A 19,828-nucleotide genomic window follows, 5' to 3' on the forward strand; every position below is an offset into this window, starting at 1 on the left:
TTTTATGTTGAGGTAAGAGGACTGTGGAGTCAGTTGACCTCTATCTTCACATGGCTTTCAGGGATCAAATCATCTCATCTGGTTTATACGACAAGTATCTTTACCCACAGAGCTATCCTGCCCAGTAGTTCTGGAGAGAGGGCCAAGTAATCCCTGCGCCAGTGAGAACTTAGAAGACACACAAGGGAAAAGTTGAACCTCAGTCTACCAACCTCCCACCATTCCATCTTCAGACAGCAGCAGAATCCCACCCACAGCAGTCCAATTTATTCTTCATACAAATATTTTACAGTTTTATTTTTAAATCATTTACACATATGCATACAAAGAAAAATAAATTTCAGTATGGAACCTTGGGACCATGGCAGTTTAAAAAAAAAACAAAAACAAAAAACCTCTGATCATTAGCTACTGAAGACAAGGCAAGAGGCTTAGCAGTCATTTGTGTGGTTTGTACATCTCCCCACACAGAAAACAGTGGAGAAGAATCCAGCTGCTCCCTCACCATCCCTTGATCTTCACCCTCTGGAGGTAATATGAGGGGGAGGGGATTTCCCAGTGACATCCCCTGTAAATGTTTCAAGAAGGCTTATGGTAACACTGAACCTCCCTCTGCTGGGAATTTGGCAAGAATGCATCTTCTGAACCAGTTTGCTACAAGAGTTTGTTCAGCTCCTACTCACACGTATCCCAAAAAGAAGAGGGGACTGCAGAACTAACCACACCCCCTACAGTCCCACCTCAGATTCTGGGCTCATTCCACAAATGAACCGCCCTCCCTCATAGGCCATGCCACCTGCAGTGACAAGCCCTGGCCCTGAGGACACTCTGGTGACCACCCCCAGAGAATCCAAGCTCACCCGTGAGTGGCAGAACCATGAGCACCTGTCCCAAGCTCAGCTGTGGAGCCGTATCAACCTGTCAGTTAACAGCCCACCTCCTAACGCCCACCCCAGACAGCATCGCGCAGATGCTCAGGAGGACCTCTTACATTCGACTGCCCAAGGAAGCTGGACTGTTACCAATTCCCAGGAAGAGTAGGGCAAGGAGAGACTTACAAATGTGGCAGACCCTATCGGAAATGGCAGCTGATGACAATTTCCCTATGTCATTGGGTCCTACCCAAGAAGCAGCACCAAGAAAGGGCATGATGAGCAGAAAGAGATCTGTAGCTGGATATACAGCCCTTGAATTACCAAGGGACAGAGACAGCTCATTCCCTACAATCATGTGGGACCTAGGACACAGCTATGCCCCCCTACACTGAGGCAGCTCCTGAGAGGTCGTACCGCTTGTGGTCATCAGCCCACCCCTTTGGTAGGCCCATTGGAGGAGAGGGAGTCACACCCAGAGCGCCGACCCCTCCAGGCAGACACTCACAGGGCAGCCCATCCCACTGTCACTGGGGTAAGCCAAACATAGCTAGCAGGGCAGACAGATCCCGAGCATCGGCTGCCCCATAGGCATCACTCTGGCCTAACATAGATAACGCCAATCGCAGGGTACTCCAGATGTTCTCTGACATGGCGCCGCCCTCGCCCCGAGGGCCCCGGCTCTTCCTCTGCATGTTCAGGGCCTCCAGAAAGTGTTCTACAGCCTCACTGTAGGGAAGAGAAATGAGAGCTGGTGAACAGAACGGCAATGGGGAGGCAAGAGGGGCGTGAGGAGGGAGGACCAGCTCATGAGAAACCAAAGCCGAGAAGACAAGGTTCATCTGCTGCGGACGGAATCCGTACCGGTGAGCCCCAAGGTTGATGCAGCTGATGCCGAGGTTATAGCGAGACCGGATATAGCCGGGCTGTAGCTCCAGGGCTCTGCGGTATGCGGCCACTGCTTCTTCACTCTGGTTCCCGTTGGCCAGGGTGGCCCCAAGCTTGTTCCAGAGCAAATAGTCCTAGGAAAGGGACGGAGAGGTCTGGGAACATGAGCTAGGCTTGGACCTGCTTCGCTACTGCTCAGTTAACATAGTGCCTAGCCCACCCTCTTCGCCACAGCAGCTCCCAGAGTGGTCACCAGGTCGTCCCGTACAGACTCCCCTGTGTCCGCATGCTCCTGTTCTCCCCGCCCCCCTTTCTTTCCCTAAAGCTTTCTCTGTGTGGACACTGGAATGCAATCTCCCATGTGCAAATGACTCTTCCACCTTCTTCCCTGAGGCTCACATTAGGACGAACGCTGAGGGCAGCCGTGAAACAGTCCACAGCCTTGTCGTACTCCCCGCTCAGGTTGAAGAGGACCCCCAGGCCGCACTGCACATCAGGGTCAATGGATGTGGGGTCCAGGCGCACAGCTGCCAGGAAGAGTTCCTTCACTTCCAGAAACAGGGAGCTAAGCAGGAGAAGAAAGAGTCAACTGTATTCCTAGGAGTTATCTCATTCCAGCTTACAGCCTGCTCTGTCCCGGCACAGCACTGCACGGCAGAATGCCAACCCTTTCAGCCTGACTCCGAGTAATCCGTTACAGTCTAGGCTGCTGGATCTCAGCAGACCCCAACTTCCCAAAATCAAGGTCATGTTCTGACTGGCATTCGCATTACTGGCCTCATCCCAGGAATCCCACACACTCACTCACTCAGACAACAGAGATCCCAAGACGCGCTTGCTGGGACCCAGTCCTGCCCCACTAGCCCCTTCTTCGCCAGGAGCCACCAGATGGGCGTAGGCCGGTGAGTAGCGCAGCCAGTCTCGAAGGGTCTCACAGGCCTGTCGCTGCAGGGACTCATTGGTGAAGCTTACAGCCAGCGCCATCAGGGCCGTCCGGTTATCTGGCTTTAGCTCCAGACACCTGATGAGGCAAAGAGGCGCAGACTCAGGATCTGCAAATGACAGCAGCAGGCCTCAGCACCAGGCATCCAGAGCCAGGCTTTGCAATGCAGTCACGGAGGCCTCACTTCTGCCTTCTCAGCATAACATAGAGAAGAACCCTCTGGTATTTGAGTTCATATTATTGATCCCAATCTGAAGTCAGGCACGCCTTTAATCCCTTAATTTAATCCTTTAATCTGCACTCAAGGAGGCAGAGACATGGGGCTTGAATGGAGTTCGAGGCCAACCTTGTTTACAAAGTGAGTCCAGGATACACAAAGAAACTCTGTCTCGAAAAAAAAAAAACAAAAAAAAAAAACATCTGAAATGGGCAAAGTTTCGGCAGCCAAAGACCAACCAGGATCCCACAGATAAAAATCAAGCCTTTCCCACCCACTCCTCTAGCCACTGCTGAGCCATGGCAACTTGAACAATCCCACAGGTTTATCTGTGTGCTAGTGGCCGGGGGAAAAAAAGACAAAGACCTGGTTCTGGGTACCTATCGGGCTTTGGGCTACTTGCAGCTGCCTCCATCTACCCACTGTCACCGTGGCACACTCACCTCCGCAGGGCACTGATAGCCAGGAGCTCTTGCTCATTCTCAGCCTGGGTGGTGCCCAGGTACTGCCAAGCCTAGAAGGAATTGGCAGTTCCATCACTGACTGTATCCGCTCCTCCAATGGCTTTCCACACTCACCATCACACTACCCCAGAGGAGACCACAACCCATCTGCCCGCCTCCCACGAAACTGGAAGAAGCCGTGGGAACAAGGCCCCACTCACTTCCATGTGCTTGGGGTCCTGCTGCACAGCAGCCTCAAAGAGCAGCACAGCATTGGGCAGGTCTCCCTCCTCAAGGCGACGCAGCCCTTCTTCAAAAGGCTGAGGGTGGTCGCGCAGGGGATTCTCCTCCTCAAACTGGTACCCCTAGAAAAAAGGAAAGTGAGGGGAGGGGACTCCTGAGAGGGAATATGGACAGCCAGGGCAGCAGAGCTGGGAGAACAGCAGCCATGACAGGTGGAGGAGGTGAAGGCTTCCTTCCGCTCAGGAGTAGCACATTCTCTGCCATTATGAAGCTCGTCCCTGACAAAGCAAAGCTGAGCACCAACTCAGCTGCCATCTCCTCTTTATAGTAGCTAAGAAGGGGGTGAGCCTGCAAGTGTCATCACTTTGGAAGTCTTCACAAGGCAGCTACTGCCATCTCCCCACCGAGCACGCCTCTCACCAGCTCGTCACAGGGAAGGCTTGCCTCGGTTCCTAACTCCTGTATAGATTTTGCCCTCCAAAAATGTCCTGATATATGAGGGAAGTATGGTGTGAGGCAGAGGCCCTGCCTCTGCGGGAAGGTTTACCTAACTCAGGGGGCTGCATGAACTGACTGAGTAACATCAGAAATGCTTGGTTTATCCCCCACAGCTAAGCTTGTTTCCTCCTTTCTTCTGTTTTTGTCCATTTGTTTGACTTTTACATAGCATGTTGTGTGGCCGAGACTGGCCTCAAACTCACAGCTCTTCTTTTGTCTCACCTCCCAAGTGCTGCCATCACAGACACAAGCCACCACACTGGGCTTCTAACTTTTAAATGAGACTTGGACCCCCAAATCTGATGACAGAGGATGTCTATGTAAGACATTATTCTCTTCTGGCTGGGGACTTCCCAGCTGAGAAAGCTACAATGTCATCGAACAAGCTTTGCCAACTGGCATTTGACATGAAGTAGGAGATAACAAGGCAAGGCCAAAGGTGCTGGTGAGGCACATGGCTTTGGACAAATACAATATTCCTTCTGGGGAGGAAAACCGTTTGCAGGGCACCAGACAGTTTGGTGAACACAACTTCAAACATAGTACAGAGAACTTGGCATTAAACTGCTCAGAATACAGACAACACGGCCTGCTTGGGTATCACTGTGAAATGAGGGAAGACTCAGAAGCTCCAAGCTCTAAAGCACGAGTCATGAGCGGCAGGGACAGTTCACGGGGGCAGGTGGGGGTTCAAGGCATGGGACGCATAACTGGAGATGGATGCAGGGAATGTGTCACAGGTATAGCAGGGAAATACTAAAAAGTCACAAAGCAGCCAGGTGCACACCTTTAATCTCAGTACTCGGGAGGCAGAGGCAGGAGGATCTCTTGAGTTTGAGGCCAGCCTGGTCTACAGGGTGAATCCAGGACAGCCAGGGCTACACAGAGAAACCCTGTATTGAAAAAAAAAAATCAGAAAAAGACACTACTACAGGGATAGCATGTTTCTCAGTAAATGACCAAATAATAAATACGCCACACCTTGCAAGTACTCGATTCTACCACAGGAGGAGTCTGGGAAATATGTAAGCAATGAGCATAGCTGTCACCATCAAATTTTATTCATGAACACTGACATTTAGACTTTAATCTTAAGGTATAACAAGCTACTCTTTTGGTTTCTTTCAGCCACTTCTGCCCTAGGTCATCTGAATTCAATAGCATAAATATTTTTACACTCAACTTTAACTGCTGTCCATCATCAACCCAGCCTCTGAGCCATCATGTCAGAAACAGATAATGTTATAACATATAATTTCCTAATGAATACAATTTATGTCTCAAAGCTACTGAGAGCCTTACTAAAACTCTTAAAACCGAATTCTCTAACAGTGGCTGTAGCTACTTCCTTAAGGCACAATGCTGTGAGTAACAGTCAGCAGTGATGAGACTTCTTCACGGGTCTTCAGCAGACAAAGCAATCGATGGACGTCATCATCTTTTAAACACGAGTTTCCTCTAGACCCTGTTACCTATGGTCTCATCAATTACTGCTCAAACAGGATTAAATATTATTCCACTATGCAAAGATGAAATATTTGCTCTGAAGGAACCAGGCACAGGCTACAGGACGCACAGTGAGCTGAGCATCACGCGCAACCCCAAAGTTCTAACCCAGCCAGTCACCGTGTCTGGCCCCACTGCCTTGGGCTGTTCCAAAGTCTGACTACAGAGACTTTACAAAGCTCACACTGCAGAGAGCACTGTGTCAGAGTCCCTCCATTACAGAAACACTTCTGATAACACTTTACAGTGTCTTTAGGTAGGGGTGTGTGTGTGTGTGTGTGTGTGTGTGTGTGTGTGTGTGTATGTGTCCTCTGAAAAATCTAAGGGTTATCAATAAAAAAGAATTTAGAGAGGGATGCAGAGATGGCTCAGTGGAAAAAGCGCTTGCCAGGAAGGCGTGAGGACCAGGGATTGGATCCCCAACACCCACAATAAAAGTGGGCTTGGAGTCCCCTTGGAGAGGGGCTCCCCGGGCAAGCTAGTCAGAGTCAGGGAGTCTGGGTTCAGCAAGAGACCCTGCCCCAAAGGGGAAAGTGCAAAGCAATTAAGGAAGACAGCCCATGACAATCCCTGCTGCCAGCACACACGTGCACACCAGAGACACACGCAAAAAAATTAAAAGCACAAAAAGACCCATGAGTTTATTTAATAATGAACTCAGATAATTCCATATAATTCAGTACGATTTAGTTTAAGGACAGCCAGGACTTAACTTTTCACTACTAGTGAATAACAAGTGGAGCATCACTGGAAAGCATTTGTGCAAGTGTTTCTAAGCCTAGTTTTACGATATTTCAAGGTATCAATGACATCAAAAAGGGTTCATGGATCTAATACCTTAGTTACAGTTTTTGTTTGTTTTGAAATACTATCTCACTAACCTAAGTTAGCCTAATTTACAGTCATCCTTCCTCAGCCTCCCAAGCACTAGGGTTACAGGTGTGCGCCACCATGCCTGGCTCCCTCGTTATACTTTTAAGCTTTTAATTTAAAGGTGTATTTGGCCCAACATGTCATAAATATGGGAATAACAGACTAAATCAAACTTTTAACTTAAAAAGTTATTCTGCATAGCATGTCATAAATACGGGCGTAATAGACACTAAGAGGAAATATTGTCCATATGAATATAGGACTTATGTCTCCATTTATCAAATGTATGGGAATTCCACTTACAGGTTAACAGCATATCAAGTTGCTAATGTAGGATAATGCAAGTGTTATTCTATAAGAGGAATTAATGGTATGGCAAAATACAAGGCAAGGTCCCAAGAAATTCCTTAACATACCACACAAGATCATTCTCAGACAAGCCCAGATCTAATGGAAACCACACAGTCACTTTTCCCTTGTACTAGGTTGTTCACGAGGCTCTTGAGCCCTAACCTCTTTATAGTCCCCTGAACTTCATCCTCCTGTCTTTGCACAGCTCCCTCTGTCAACATCCACCTCCAGCACTCAGCTTCGCATCTCAGGATGCTCCACATGTGAGCTGAGAAAGAGGTGTTGCTCAGTTCCTATTCTGTCTTTCTGAAAACCAAGCAAGTCTTTTCCTTCCCTTCCTGCTTCAACTCAGAAGCTCAATCATCAGCCACATCCCAAGGACCCAATCCACAAGCAGATTTACTAACACTGAGACTACGCTTCCATAGTCTAACAGCTAAGTCAACAGCACGCACTACAAGCAAAAGCCAACCACCTTTCACCACAGACTACTGGGAAATTTTCCTTTGTCTAAGTTATTTAATGTAATTCTTTGAAATCCTGTACTTGGACAAGAGCCTGCTTCCTACAAGAGGAGATGAGAACTTAAATGAGAGCTGGGTTGTAGCTCAGCAGGACAGTCAGTGCTTCCTAGCACATAACAACCCTGGTTTGATCCCCAGCATTGGAGAAGGGGGTTTGAACTCATGAGCTTAAAAAAAAAAAAAAAGGATACATGTCACAGCGTGGACAGAGAAATGATCTGTCCAGCAGAGAAGTCAGCCACAGATAAACTGTCCCAGTGCAACCTCCAAAGAAGACCTACTCATCTGCTCTTAGCACATTGTGTGTAAGCCTCCCTAGTGGGCACTATGTCACTGTATGACTTGACAAACACATTCCTACTAACCTTCTAACCTCAAGACCATAGTACACTCAATTATCGGTCAGCAGGCGCCAAGGCATCAATCAGACTTCTCTTCACAGAAGAGGCTCAAAAGCAGTAGTTGCTTCAGCATGGAAACTTCAAATTCTAGAACCTGGAAAGCCAGGGTCTCTTACCTTGTCATAGGAAGCGGATGTGAGGTCATCATAGTCAGAAAGCCAGGGGTGAGCCTCAGCATCCCGTTTTGCCATCTCCTCCAACTCTGCCTGCAACTTGTCCCAGAAATCGACATCAGACTGTAAGGAAGGGAAAGCAGAGAAAAGGGAGGTGTTTCATAACCACCCACCCTCCGAGACCGGGGGATAGTCCTTAGGGCAACAGGTTGTAAACTTTAATGTGTTTGGCAATCATCAGAGAAGCTTTTATAAAATGCAAATTCCCTGGGCCTACCCCTAGATTCTGATGCAGGAATCTGGAAGGATGGCCAAGAGTTTGCATTTTTTTAAAAAAGCATCCCTCCCGCACCTACGCAATTCCGACCCAGATGATCCAGCACATCTGGACCAATGCCCACCACCTCTGACACTAATAAAGCCATACTCTCCACGGGAGGGTGTGGTCCCGGAGCACCCGTGCCTACACCAGCTGCTCTCACCTCTATAGCCGACTTGGCTCGTTCAAATTCCACATCAAGAGCAGATGTGTTGTTTCCTGGTCTTGTGAACTGATCGACCCAGGCCTCTGATGTGCCCTGTGACAAACAATGATCACTACCACCTCCATCCCCTTCCTTCCCGTTAACACAGGCGGACTGAAACCCCATTAAACACCACCAGCCTCGATGATCTCAGAATCTTGCCCCACCCGCTCAGGATCTAGATGCTCTCAGGCAAACTGTCAATAGAACCCCTTCCCCCTGAACACTGACCCAGCCTCTGGCAGCAGCCTGAAGCAAGCTGGGGAGGGACAATAGCCTACCTGCTGCTGTATAAACTCTGCTGCCCACTGTTCTGCCTGAGCTCGGCCAGACCCTGCAGCGGACTCCAGGGACACCTGCCCCTCGCCAATCTGCCGCACGAATTTCAGGAACTGGGGCACAGAGACACACATAGGCACCTTGGGACAGGACTTCCAGGTGTCCGCTCTCAACTATGCCCCAGGAGACCCTACACTCTCCCTCCCTATGCACCCCTCTAGCTGCATCAGGATAATGCTAAAGGCCCTGGGGTGGGGGGAAGAGGAGAACAGACACAGGGGACTTTTGCCTCTACAGAGCTGAGAAGGCACAGAAAAGACAACGGGGAGTAGAAAAAGAAATGAGGGGAGTAGTGGGAAGGTGTAGCCGGATCCAAAGTCTTCGTTCTCCAGAGGGAGACAGTTCTAGAGCCCCATCCTCCTCTTACAACACAGTACCGTGAGGGAAAGAGGGCTTCTGCCTTCAATCCCAGCTCTGCCGAGCAATGCAGCAGGAGGTGGCTCACCTCAGAGTTAGCCAGTTTGGGGTCGTCCACCTTGGATACAAAGTCACTGGCTGTGTGCTGCAGGTCCTCGTCGGGATGATATTCATCGTACCTACGGCAAGGATGACCAAGTCACCCACCCCAGTGCCCACACCCCTTCAGCAAACCTGCCCTATGGCACACAGTTCTTACAGGGGTGGGCAATAATGCCACCCCGTGTGAGGAGCTCCAAGCTCCAAGTCACATTAAAGGAGAAGACTTCGGTGAAACTGGGAAAGTGATTTTACTTTTCCTTCCCCATGAGCTCCGAAGGGAGGGAGGAGAGGCTAGCTCAAGGAAACAGGATGCATTAAGACAGTCACAAATCTCTGGAACAGGCAGGATTACTACCCAACACGACTAGATATGTCAATAAACGAAGCAGAAAAAAGAAAAACTGCAAGCTAGTGAGAATGTGGACGGAGGAAGCTGGGAAAGCTACCCAGATCTGTACTTTCTTCACAGCAACCCACGGACGACACTGGACTCACCATCGGTCGGTGGTAGATGTTCCTTCCGGCTCTCCCAACCACAGCTTCTCCTCAGACTGCTCCAGATACTCCTCAGCCCATCGGGCCGGGGATACAGACAAGGGGTCTGCAAAGAGTAGTTAACGGAGCTCATCAAGGGTTCAGTGTGAGACCAGAGAAAAAGAACGTAACACAGACCCGCTGACCCACTCAACCAAAACAAAACAAACTGAGCCCTGTGGAGTCCCTGAGAGTCCCTCCTCAAAAGAGAATTCTAAGAAATCCTCGGCATCCTCTTCAGTGCCTGAGCGATTCCCAAGGGGGCTGGAATGGAAGTTTATAAAAACCTGAGAATGGGAGACCTACCAAGGAGGCTCAGGGAAGAATTTAGCACTCCCAAAGCTGAAACAGAAGGCTCAAAATTTGAAGACTATAAAAAGAGCTTCTCTTTAAAGGAGTGTAGGGTAGGGAGATGGCTCAGTGGTTAAGAGCACTGGCTGTTCTACTAGGGCACTTGGGTTCAATTCCCAGAACCCACGTAGTGGTTCACAACTGACTGTAATTTCAGTTCCAGGAGACCAAGTGTTCTCTTCTGACCATAAGGGCACCAAGCACACAAGCAGTGCATAGACACACATAGGAAAAAAAATACACATAAGATAAACTTTCTCTCTAATCTTTATTAAAGTATATTTGTTGTACAAAGTAAGGAGCTTCAATATGCCATTTCCAGATGTCCATATAATGAGTTTTGACCATATTATCTCCCTCTTTCTTTTTTTTTTGGAGAAAAATGGGAGTGTTGAGATGTAGTCCTGGGACAGCCAGGACTACATATATATAGACCAGGCTAGCCTCAAATTAACAGAGATCCCCCTGCCTCTAGCTGGAATATAAGGCATGAGACGCCATGTCTGGCCACACACACACACCTTTATTTTCCTATTTTCCCTCCTCTTTCTTCTTTTCCTCTTCCCTATCCTTCCAAATCCTTTTTCCTGAAGTCTACAGTCCTCAGTAAGAAGCAGGGAGCACCGGGCTTCCTCCCTGGAATTCTGCATACAGCATAAAGCGTGTGCCGACCCTGGCTCTACACCCAGAGATAAACACTGTTCTGGCCTTGTCACTATGCTGTTGGTGTTTGGGTTTTTTAAGACAGGGTCTCAGAGTGCAAGCCAAGCTGGTCTTGAACTCAAGATCTTCTGTCACCACTTCCCAAGTCCTGAGATTACAGGCCAGAGCTACAACCCCTGACCCTTTTGTCACATTGATTCATTTTAAGAGGCCATGTTTTTCAGGCAAATTCTGAAGTTATCTTAGAAACGCGTGACAAAGGGCACCATACCCATGGGAACAAACACTGAACGAGGGCACTGAACTGTTTCTCAACCTCTTGAACTTTGTCCTACCAAGCAGTGAGCAGGTTAGTGTTGCCAAGGTAGCAGAGAAGGCGCCAGCCCAGGTGCCTTCTACTCTGTCAGCCATCTTTACATCCCAGATGCTGACATGGTCACCCAGTCCCCAACTGGAGGATGGTCTGACTGTCACTGCTTTAGTACTGAGAAGACCGCTATCCTCTTAGTATTGATGCACACGCCACTTCACCTAAGACTTGACCTGAGTAATTTCAACAAAGCAATCTCAAAATCTGAGAAAATAACGTCATAATCTCAAAGAAAAAAGGAACCAAGGGCCTCAGAACACACACACCTAATTATGAATAAGCGATGTATAATTAGCATAATGAAAACGTATCCCTGGCAACTGTTTGGGTTTACAGATCCTGCATCTTAATTTCAAGAGTCATCAACAACCTCAGGCTCTGCCCTCCGGGTCCTGCAGTAACATTTTTCTCCCCTTATCCTAACTAGGCTCTGGCTTACAAGTGAAGACTGAAAAACAAATGATTAATAACAAAACATTTCAGTAACATCTTCCAGCTCCTTAGTCCAGATGTGTTGAAAAATAATGAGTCCTTCCTCCTTCCTCTCCATTTTCTCCTTTCTCTCATTCTAGCCATGAGTGATCCTGAGGCCACAGAGGCACACAAAGACACAAACCATGTCTGCAGAATGTTCTCATCAACAATAAAAAAATAATACAAAAAAAAAAAAATCTAAAGTCTGTGACTTTACTACACATACACCACACATCTGGAGGGAAAGACACACAGGTGAGTAACGTCACCATTACCTGCTATAATTCAGGGGTAGGAGTGCACATCAGTGTTAAACTTCGGCCTTGAATGTACAAGAGTGTGAATTCTCCCCAGCACCTCAAAACACTAACAACAACAACCTAACACAGTTTGGCTGAGGCTCTCAAGACCCCAAATTTCCCAGCACTGGGAACCTGCCCCAGCAAAGGAATTAGATAAAATAACCAAAGGAGCAACATGAGGCTTCACAACCTTTTTTGAGAAATTCTTACCAAAAACTGAATCCATTTAGACATGCCTTTATTGTATGTCTAAATTCAGAGAGAAAGTGACTGTCTCAGGTCACATATAATAAGCAGAGTGAGAGCCAGTGACACAGCTATCTCATCATACAACCTGTCACTGTGTATCTGTGCTGTCTGAGCACATCTACAAGTTGGAAGGTCAAACTCTCAGAACCCCGAACCCTGATGAGTGAGTTCTGGGTAAAGGATGCAGGTTCTACCGGGAGCAGAGGGTCACCACATTCCAACCTCAACTGCACACAGCATTCACCGTGTTTTTCAGTGTAGTTGTTTTAACTTCTGAGCGTCCACTTCCTTCTCTATAACAGATAACAGATAGTGCACAGGAGTTTCTGTGACAATAAAACAGTAACGAAAGGGAGCGGCCGTCATTACTGTGGGGTGGTGGGGAGCCTAGAGAGCATCGTAGGAAGACTGTTCCTCCCTGTGATCACCCCACAGCTCTTCCTCCTCTATTCACGGAAGACCTATCACCAACCACCCTCTGCTCCGCTTCCTGCAACTCTCCCTACAACAGTACCAGTTTGCATTGCACAGCTGCCTGTGAACCTCACACACTGTGATGGCTGCTCTTGGTTGTCAACTTGACTGTATCCGAATTAACTAAAACCCAAGCAGCTAGGTACACCTGTGAGAGACCTTTTTTAATTAAATCATTTGAAGTGTGAAGACCCACTTTTAAACATCTTTTGAGATGGGAAGATCCACCTTTAACCTGGGCCACACCTTCTGCTGGCAGCTGACACAGTATGGCTAGCCGTCAGTCTGTTCCAGACATGGCAGAAGAAAGCTTGCTCTCTCTTTGCGCTCCGTATCCCTGGCATGAGAGCCCTCTTCTTCAGGATTCTGGCATTTACTGAAGACCAGCTGAGACATCCAGCCTCGTGAACTACACAACCATTGGATTCTTGGATCTCCTGTTGGTAGACAGCCATTTGCTGTTCTAGCTGGACCACAGCTACTCTAATGAATCTTCCTCCTCCCCTCTCTCCATTCTATAAGTTTCTGTTCCTCTAGAGAACCCTGAGTAATAAACACAGCATGTCAACTGGGTCTGTCTAAATTCAGACCACCTGAGGGCTGAGTTTCATCTCTAGATCTGAGTAAGCACAAGATGCAGACTGGCCAGAAAACCCGGCAGATGGCTCTATCTGAAGTAGGATAGGAAAAAAAGAGGGGTGGGTCTTGCACGCTGATGCACTAGCTCTTGAACCGGGATGGTGCTTATGCAAATCTACACATCTGGTGAAGTTGCACCAAACTGCTCACACACAGATAATGGATGTAAAACCAGGGAAAACCAGTGAGCTCTGTGGGCTGTACCAAAGCGGATCTCCTGACCACCACTGGGAGAATCTGTGAGATAGCAACATGGAACATTCCTATATGGTTTCTTTTTTTTTTCCACACTTACCAAGACTGTAAAATTTTACATATAAAAAAACTAAAATAAAGATAAGCTTCAAAAGTGCTTTTGAATAATTCTAGAATATTAAACATGGGAATTAAAAAAATAAGAATATACAAAGCATGCCTATGACCCCAAGAGTTGAGATACAAAGGCAGAACTGTGAGTCCAAAGCCAGCCAGGGCTATATAGTAAGACAGCAGAGACAGCAGAAACTCAAGCCAGCCTGCTATACAAAGTGAGCTGGACGCACACCAGGGCTACAGTGAGATTTTTGTCTCACAAACGCCAAAATTTAATTAGTAAGACCTTAAAAAGTATACTATTTTGTATCAAATCTACTTACCCATTAAAAAAAAAAAAGTTAATTTATGTCATTGCCATTATCGGCCACTAACACTATGAAAAAGCCATTTTTAAAACATGAATTCTAGGGTTGCAGAGATGGCTTGGCGATTAGGGGGACTGCCTTATTTAAGGGCTCTTCCAGACGACCTGGGTTCAATTCCCAGACCCTGTTTGGCAGCTAACAACAGCCTCAAACTCCAATGTCGGAGGTCTTTATATCCTTTTCTTCTGCAGGTAATGCATACATGTGAGACACAGACATACACACAGGCAAAAGACCCACACACATAAAATAAAAATGAATCTTTTAGATAGAACATGAATTCCTAGAAAATCAATTTCTTTTAGCTTTTTCTCCCAAACTTCAATGCACTCATTCATTCGCTACCAGAGGCCCTGCTACAACAGGACAGTTTTACAGAGTGCAGGCCCACACAGCTCAGCCCCAGGTACCCACATCCAGGCCCCTGTGACGCAGGCACAGCTGCAAAAACAATGCAAAACAAGAGCTCAAAGACAACCGAACAGGAGCGGCAGGTCCAGCATGTTTTCCTAAGGCTGCTTCGTTTGTGAGTTAGGGAAGATTTCACCCACAGGAAGCAATTAATTATAATAAAATCTGGCTCTCACATTGTACTTAGCTGCATGGACAGCTGAACGGTTTGGGGTTTCTGTCTGTTAGCTTTAAATTATGGAAAATGACTGATACCCTCCCACTGCAACAGAAGTCTCTCTGCACTAAGATGTGTCACTTAAGGTTTGGGTGAAACCTGAAAGGTTCTATCTTTGGACAGCTCAGATTTGGGCTTGAGGCAGTTCCACAGGGAAGACCTGAGAGTTTAGGATAATGGTTTGAAAAGCATGGCACCTAGGTACAAAGACGCCTGAGTTTGGCTATCTTGTCTCCTACTGACATTCTCTGTACGAGTCTTATAACCTTTAAATCTAGCGGAGAGCACTCAGCACTAAGAGCAAACCCTAAACACTGCTAACCCACCTTGCTTTAGGAAAGGGCATTTGGGTGAAATCACCTACAATATTCTAGGTGTTGGGTTCCAGGGAGTTTCTCCTGTGTGTGGAGGAGAATAAGGAGAATGGGAGAATAAGGAGAATTCTGCCTTCAGGAGAATAAGAAACGGTTCAAGGAGAAACAATAAAGCCCCGTTATCTCAAAAACCTTCAACCGTTCAGGACCATGTGACTGCCTTGTCTAGAATTTTTGTAACTTTCTCCATTTGTATCTCTTCCCATTCTTGGATTTCTTACCATGGAAAAGACTAAACAATGCTTCTCTCTGTGAGCAATCAGGAAGAGGAGAGCGCCCTTTTGCCCTAATCAGACTGGCTCCGGGAAGAAAATCATTCCTCAGGAAGCAGTAAGCCAAGGATGCCCTTAAAGATACATATTGGGCTGAGAGAAAGTGTGTAGCCAAGAAAAAGGATGAAGCAGAGGCCTGGCAGGACAGACTATCTGCGTGGTCCCCGGATCAAATGCCAACTACACCTAGGGAGAAACCTAAACAGTATGTTGTCAAGCTACTTCCTCAACACTTGTGCTCTTACCCATGGATCACTGCTGCCCGCAGTCTTGGCCAGAGACCCTTCTCTCTGCAGTGGTCAGCAGGTAAGGCAGACTCAAAACTGACCCTCTCTTTCTTTCCTTCTCCTCTCTTTTTCTCTCCACTCAAACCCAGTTTTCTCTTTAATATGTTTTGATGACCTACAACTGCTACAAGAAGTCACATCTAACATCCTACAGAAACGAATCACAAAGGTAGAAAAGTCATTATCAACCAAAACCACCTTATATCCTGAAAGGAATTAGGACATCGGTACAAAATGTTTGAACACTTCATAACTAGTACACATTTTCCCACAAGCCTCACCTGTAACTTCAGCGATGAATTCTTGGGACCAGTCAGTCTCGTTATAATCCTGAGCTACATCCACGGCATCTCCAGCCGCAAGAAACTCCTGGGCCCAATTCTCAGACAAGGCCAAGTCCGCCACACCAGGGGCTTAAATGAGACAAGAGAAGACTAAGAAGAAAGAAAACAGGTACCTCTCGTTCCTTCATAATCACTCCCGGATGGCACCGCCTCTGTCTCCTCTGCATTTCTTTTTGCTGATGCCAGCAAAATCAAAGGATGGAAGGCCTCTGGCCTCCTCTCCCAGAAAAAAAAAACTGGTCTGTCTTCTCCCCAGCCCCTGAACCCACCTCTCTGAGGAGCCTGGCGAAAGTTTGACTGTTCAATCTCCTGCATCTCCGCCAGGAGGTCATCCATCTTGAAAGTCTGAGGAGCGCGGGACACAAGGGGTACATTCTGGTCCTGCAGGAATTCTGCCACCAACTAAGAGAGAGAGATGGTGAGATAAGCTATTAGGAGCAGAGGGCCTCATCCAGCGGCAGGGCCCACTGATGTCAGATAGAAAATGAAGATGAATACAGAAAAAAATATATTTTATCCGTATATTTGGAAACCAGAAAAATAGACAGAAAAAGTAGAAGATAACATTGACATACAAATGTCCTCTGGTGAAGACTTTTTAATCTTTTTTAAAGGTTAAAAAAAAAAAATCACCATGAACACCACCATCCCCGAAAAAAGACAGAAAAGAAACTTCTGATATTTACCTCATCTTCAGAGCCTACTCCCAAAGGCTTGGAAACCTAAGGCAGGAAAGAAATAGGTAATACCCAAAGTGAGGAAGGCCACACGCATGCAGAGTACAGCCCAACTCTGACCCTACAGGTTAGGCGGCCCGAGGCAAGTCAGGAGCCTCCACAAAGCCTCAGCTTCTTTGTCTATAAAATATCATCCTCCTCTGTGTAAATCTGCACAGAGCTCACTCCAGTGTTGCTGAGTGGTGGCTGCTACGACTTGAGCAACAGAGAAAGCAGCTGAAGAAATGGGCTCTCCGGCTCTAGAACACTCACCGTCTCCGCGGCTGAGGCTCCTGGGGGCCAGGGCCCAGGCCTCAGTCCCTCCTGCCGAAGGGCCTTGTCCTGGGTGAAGTGGGTGGCCAGCTTCATGAGCGGGTTGGCACCCCCACATTCGCCCTCCACCAGCTCCCGCATTGCCATGGTGACCAACCAGCTCCCTGATGGACAGAAGATTAGAACTGTGGTCCCAGGGCCAGCCTCCTTCCCCAACGCACGCCCCAGCCCCTCTGCAGAGCAGGTGGGCCCACGACGGTCCCACGTCGAGCCGGCCTCCGGGGCCACCCCCTAGCTGTGTCCGGAGCCCGAGGGGAGTCTGTGCCCTCCCGCCTTCCCTCTCCAAGCCACGGCTTTCGGCTCGGGCTTCCCCCGCAGCTGTCACCGCTGCATCTCGGACACCACCCGCCAACTGCAGCTCCAGACCCCCGGGGAGCGCGGCTAACGCATCATCAACCCGACCAGACCGGGACTCTAACCGGACGAGGGACAGCGGGAACGCCGCCGACGGTACACGGGGACCCGCGCCCCGGGTCGGGCGAGCGCTGCGGGACCCTGCCCCCGGCCTGTGTCACCTGAGCCCCCCACCCCCTCCGCCGCGCCGGTCCCCGCCCAGCACCCCGAGCCCCCAGCCCCGCCGCTCCAGCCCCACCCCCGTCCCGCGAGGCCACCCCAGCGGCGGGGACTCGCCGGCCCCGACCCCGCGCCCCCTAAGCTCCAAGGCTCACCGCCGCGGGCCGCACGGTCCGACCCGCCGGGGCACCTGGGGTGGGCTGGGGGAGGGGAGGGGGCGGGAGCCAGGGGGCGGGACTCGGCCTTAAAGGGACCTGCACCGACGCGCTGCGGCCCAGCTCAACGGAAACTGGTGAAGGGGCGGGGCCTTGGGTCTGCGCAGCGTGGTGGGCGGGGCCGAGGGCCTTAAAGGGGAAGTCCTGGACAGTTGTTTTGGGGAGCGCTCCTGCCGTCCGTAGAACGCCGGGGTTTATTTAGTGGAAAACCCAAGAGGAATGGAGCTAGGAGAGGATTCTGGGGTTTTGCAGAAACGCCAAGGTTGCAGGATCCAAGGCTCAGCTCTCTTCACTGGATCTCCTCCTCCTCCTCTAAATCGCCCAAACAGAGCCCAGGAGATTTCGAGGGTCAAAGCTATGACCTGCTTAGGCTGCCTAGGCCTGACCCCCTTCCCACGTGCTTCTTCAGGACAGCGTCACGGCCTCCAAGGAGAGAGAGGCCTGCCCCCAATTCCTCTACCGTGTCTGCGTAATGAAGAGAATAGCGCCGGATGATGACAAATTCTGGTGACGAAAATAGGGTCCAACGCATTCCGAGACCTCAAGCCGGGAGTGGATGAGGAGAGCGCCGTGAGTCACTCCTCACTTCTTCCAGCATCACTACTGGTCAAGGTCATGATGGCCTGATTACCGCAGTTCCAAGTTGGGAAAACGTGGCAAGAAATACCTTTGATGAGGAAATATGAACTAAGCCTCAGGCACCACCATCTGCCGGAGAACCGGCTCGGGTGCCAAGCCTCAAGGTCACTGACAAACAAACCTTGATATCTCACCTAGGTCCAAGACCAAAGGACTCCTTGACGTCCTGGGAAGGGGAGGGGTTCAGAAAGCTGGAATGAAATTGTTGCTAGAAAGGCAGGACCCGTCCCAGCCCATGGTCAGCAGGTGGCGCCCTGGGGCAGGCTTGGTTCTTTGCTGTCCTGAAGATTTCAAAGGTAGCCTTCCTAGGGAAGCACAGGCTGTGTAAACTCATCCCTAGAAAAACAGGAATTGCGGTGGTTGAACAAGGCAGAATATTGTGCAATGTTTCTGTCTTCAGTACATTTTCAATAGCTTCCAGAGGGTCCTAAGCCCCATTCTCCTTGACCACAAATCCTAGCCCTTGTTCCACTGTCCCCAGGATGCCACTGTACAGAAAGAGCCTAGCAACTAATACACTAAACCACACCAGGGAGGAAAGGATGCCCTCTTGAAAGATGAATACTTTAAACGGGAGAATCTCTGGAGAAGGCAGTGTTTAAGGAAAGGATATGTTTTAGATTTCAGAACACCAGGGAAGCAGGAGGACATCTCCCTGTAGCCCTCAAAGCTCACCACACACGTAATTCACTATGCCAAGAACTTGGGACGGTGGCTATGCTAGTAACTGATGCTTACGAAACGGGTGGTACACCCCAGGTGTCGCACTAAACACTTGGTGAGCGTTAGCACTATGAATCATCCTGATCTCCATGACACTCCTATGGAAAAGATATTACTAACCCTATTTTACAAGTAAGACTCACCCCACCCCCCCAAAAAAATCAGACATCTAGGAAGTCAGAATCAATGCAAGCAGAGCTGGCAAGATGGCTCAGCAGTTAGAGGCATCTGTACACAGGCCTGATGGCCTAAATTTAATCCCCTGGTCCCACGAGCGGAGAAAATGATACCCCCTTGAGAGCTGAAGTCCTGATACCCCCTTGAAGTCCTCTGACTTCAGCATGCATGCAGATCATGAACAAGCATGCACACACACACACACACACACACACACCACCCTGCACACACTTTAATCAATGCAAGCATAACTCCAGACACTGACCTATTATACATTCCTGCCTCTTAGACTTGGAGAAGTCTTCCTTGTAGACCCTAAAGACCTTTGATATAAGCCAGACTTCTTCATGGAGACTGGCCCCACAGTCCTGGGGGTGCTGGAAAAAAGGCTAAATAAGTTGTATGGGTGCTTAATTATATTTAGCTCATTGAGGTTCTAAATGTGAAAACACTCCATCTAGGTTTAACTTTAAAATCATTTTTATCATAAAAGAAATATCTTTTTATAAAAAAGAAGTATATACTCCTTAATATTCAGCCGATTCAAAAGGAACAGGAAATCCTCTAACTTTCAGACACACGTTACATTCACCACATGCCAAGTGAGGTCTTAAGCACTTTTCAAACATTGATTTCGTAATCCACTTAATAACCATTAAGATCAAGCCACACCCACT

At 48.5% G+C, this 19,828-nt stretch overlaps 1 protein-coding gene across 6 annotated transcripts; it reads right to left on the reverse strand.

Annotated features, from left to right (window-relative positions):
• Positions 1–280: 280 nt before the first annotated feature.
• Pex5 (peroxisomal biogenesis factor 5) lies at positions 281–18,317 on the reverse strand. Of its 6 annotated transcripts, none has more exons than XM_055609350.1 (16): positions 18,073–18,317; positions 16,825–16,988; positions 16,522–16,557; positions 16,105–16,237; positions 15,773–15,904; positions 9,690–9,795; positions 9,181–9,271; positions 8,678–8,788; positions 8,355–8,450; positions 7,876–7,995; positions 3,585–3,728; positions 3,364–3,434; positions 2,569–2,781; positions 2,160–2,325; positions 1,737–1,894; positions 281–1,601 (listed from the first exon to the last, which is right to left on the reverse strand). In XM_055609350.1, exons 2-16 carry the CDS (start codon positions 16,969–16,971, stop codon positions 1,400–1,402), a joined length of 1,926 nt encoding a protein of 641 aa, XP_055465325.1. In that variant the 5' UTR covers positions 16,972–16,988; positions 18,073–18,317; the 3' UTR covers positions 281–1,399. The 6 variants fall into 6 exon arrangements, with proteins under 6 accessions (XP_055465325.1, XP_055465324.1, XP_055465326.1 ...); XM_055609349.1 differs by lacking the exon at positions 18,073–18,317 and adding an exon at positions 17,553–17,597; XM_055609351.1 differs by lacking the exon at positions 18,073–18,317 and adding an exon at positions 17,304–17,383.
• Between the last annotated feature and the right edge of the window lie 1,511 nt (positions 18,318–19,828).

The sequence above is a fragment of the Psammomys obesus genome, unplaced genomic scaffold (assembly GCF_907164565.1).
Source record: "Psammomys obesus unplaced genomic scaffold, mPsaObe1.curated_primary_1811, whole genome shotgun sequence".
Taxonomy (NCBI): Eukaryota; Metazoa; Chordata; class Mammalia; order Rodentia; family Muridae; genus Psammomys; species Psammomys obesus.

Coding starts and splice junctions, on each gene's coding strand:
- Pex5 (XM_055609350.1), bottom strand. CDS start 16,971: ATGGCAATGCGGGAGCTGGTGGAGGGCGAATGTGGGGGTGCCAACCCG. Junction 16,238..16,521: donor GAGTAGGCTCTGAAGATGAG/GTAAATATCAGA, acceptor TCTCTCTCTTAG/TTGGTGGCAGAATTCCTGCA. Junction 3,435..3,584: donor AGGACCCCAAGCACATGGAA/GTGAGTGGGGCC, acceptor AATTCCTTCTAG/GCTTGGCAGTACCTGGGCAC.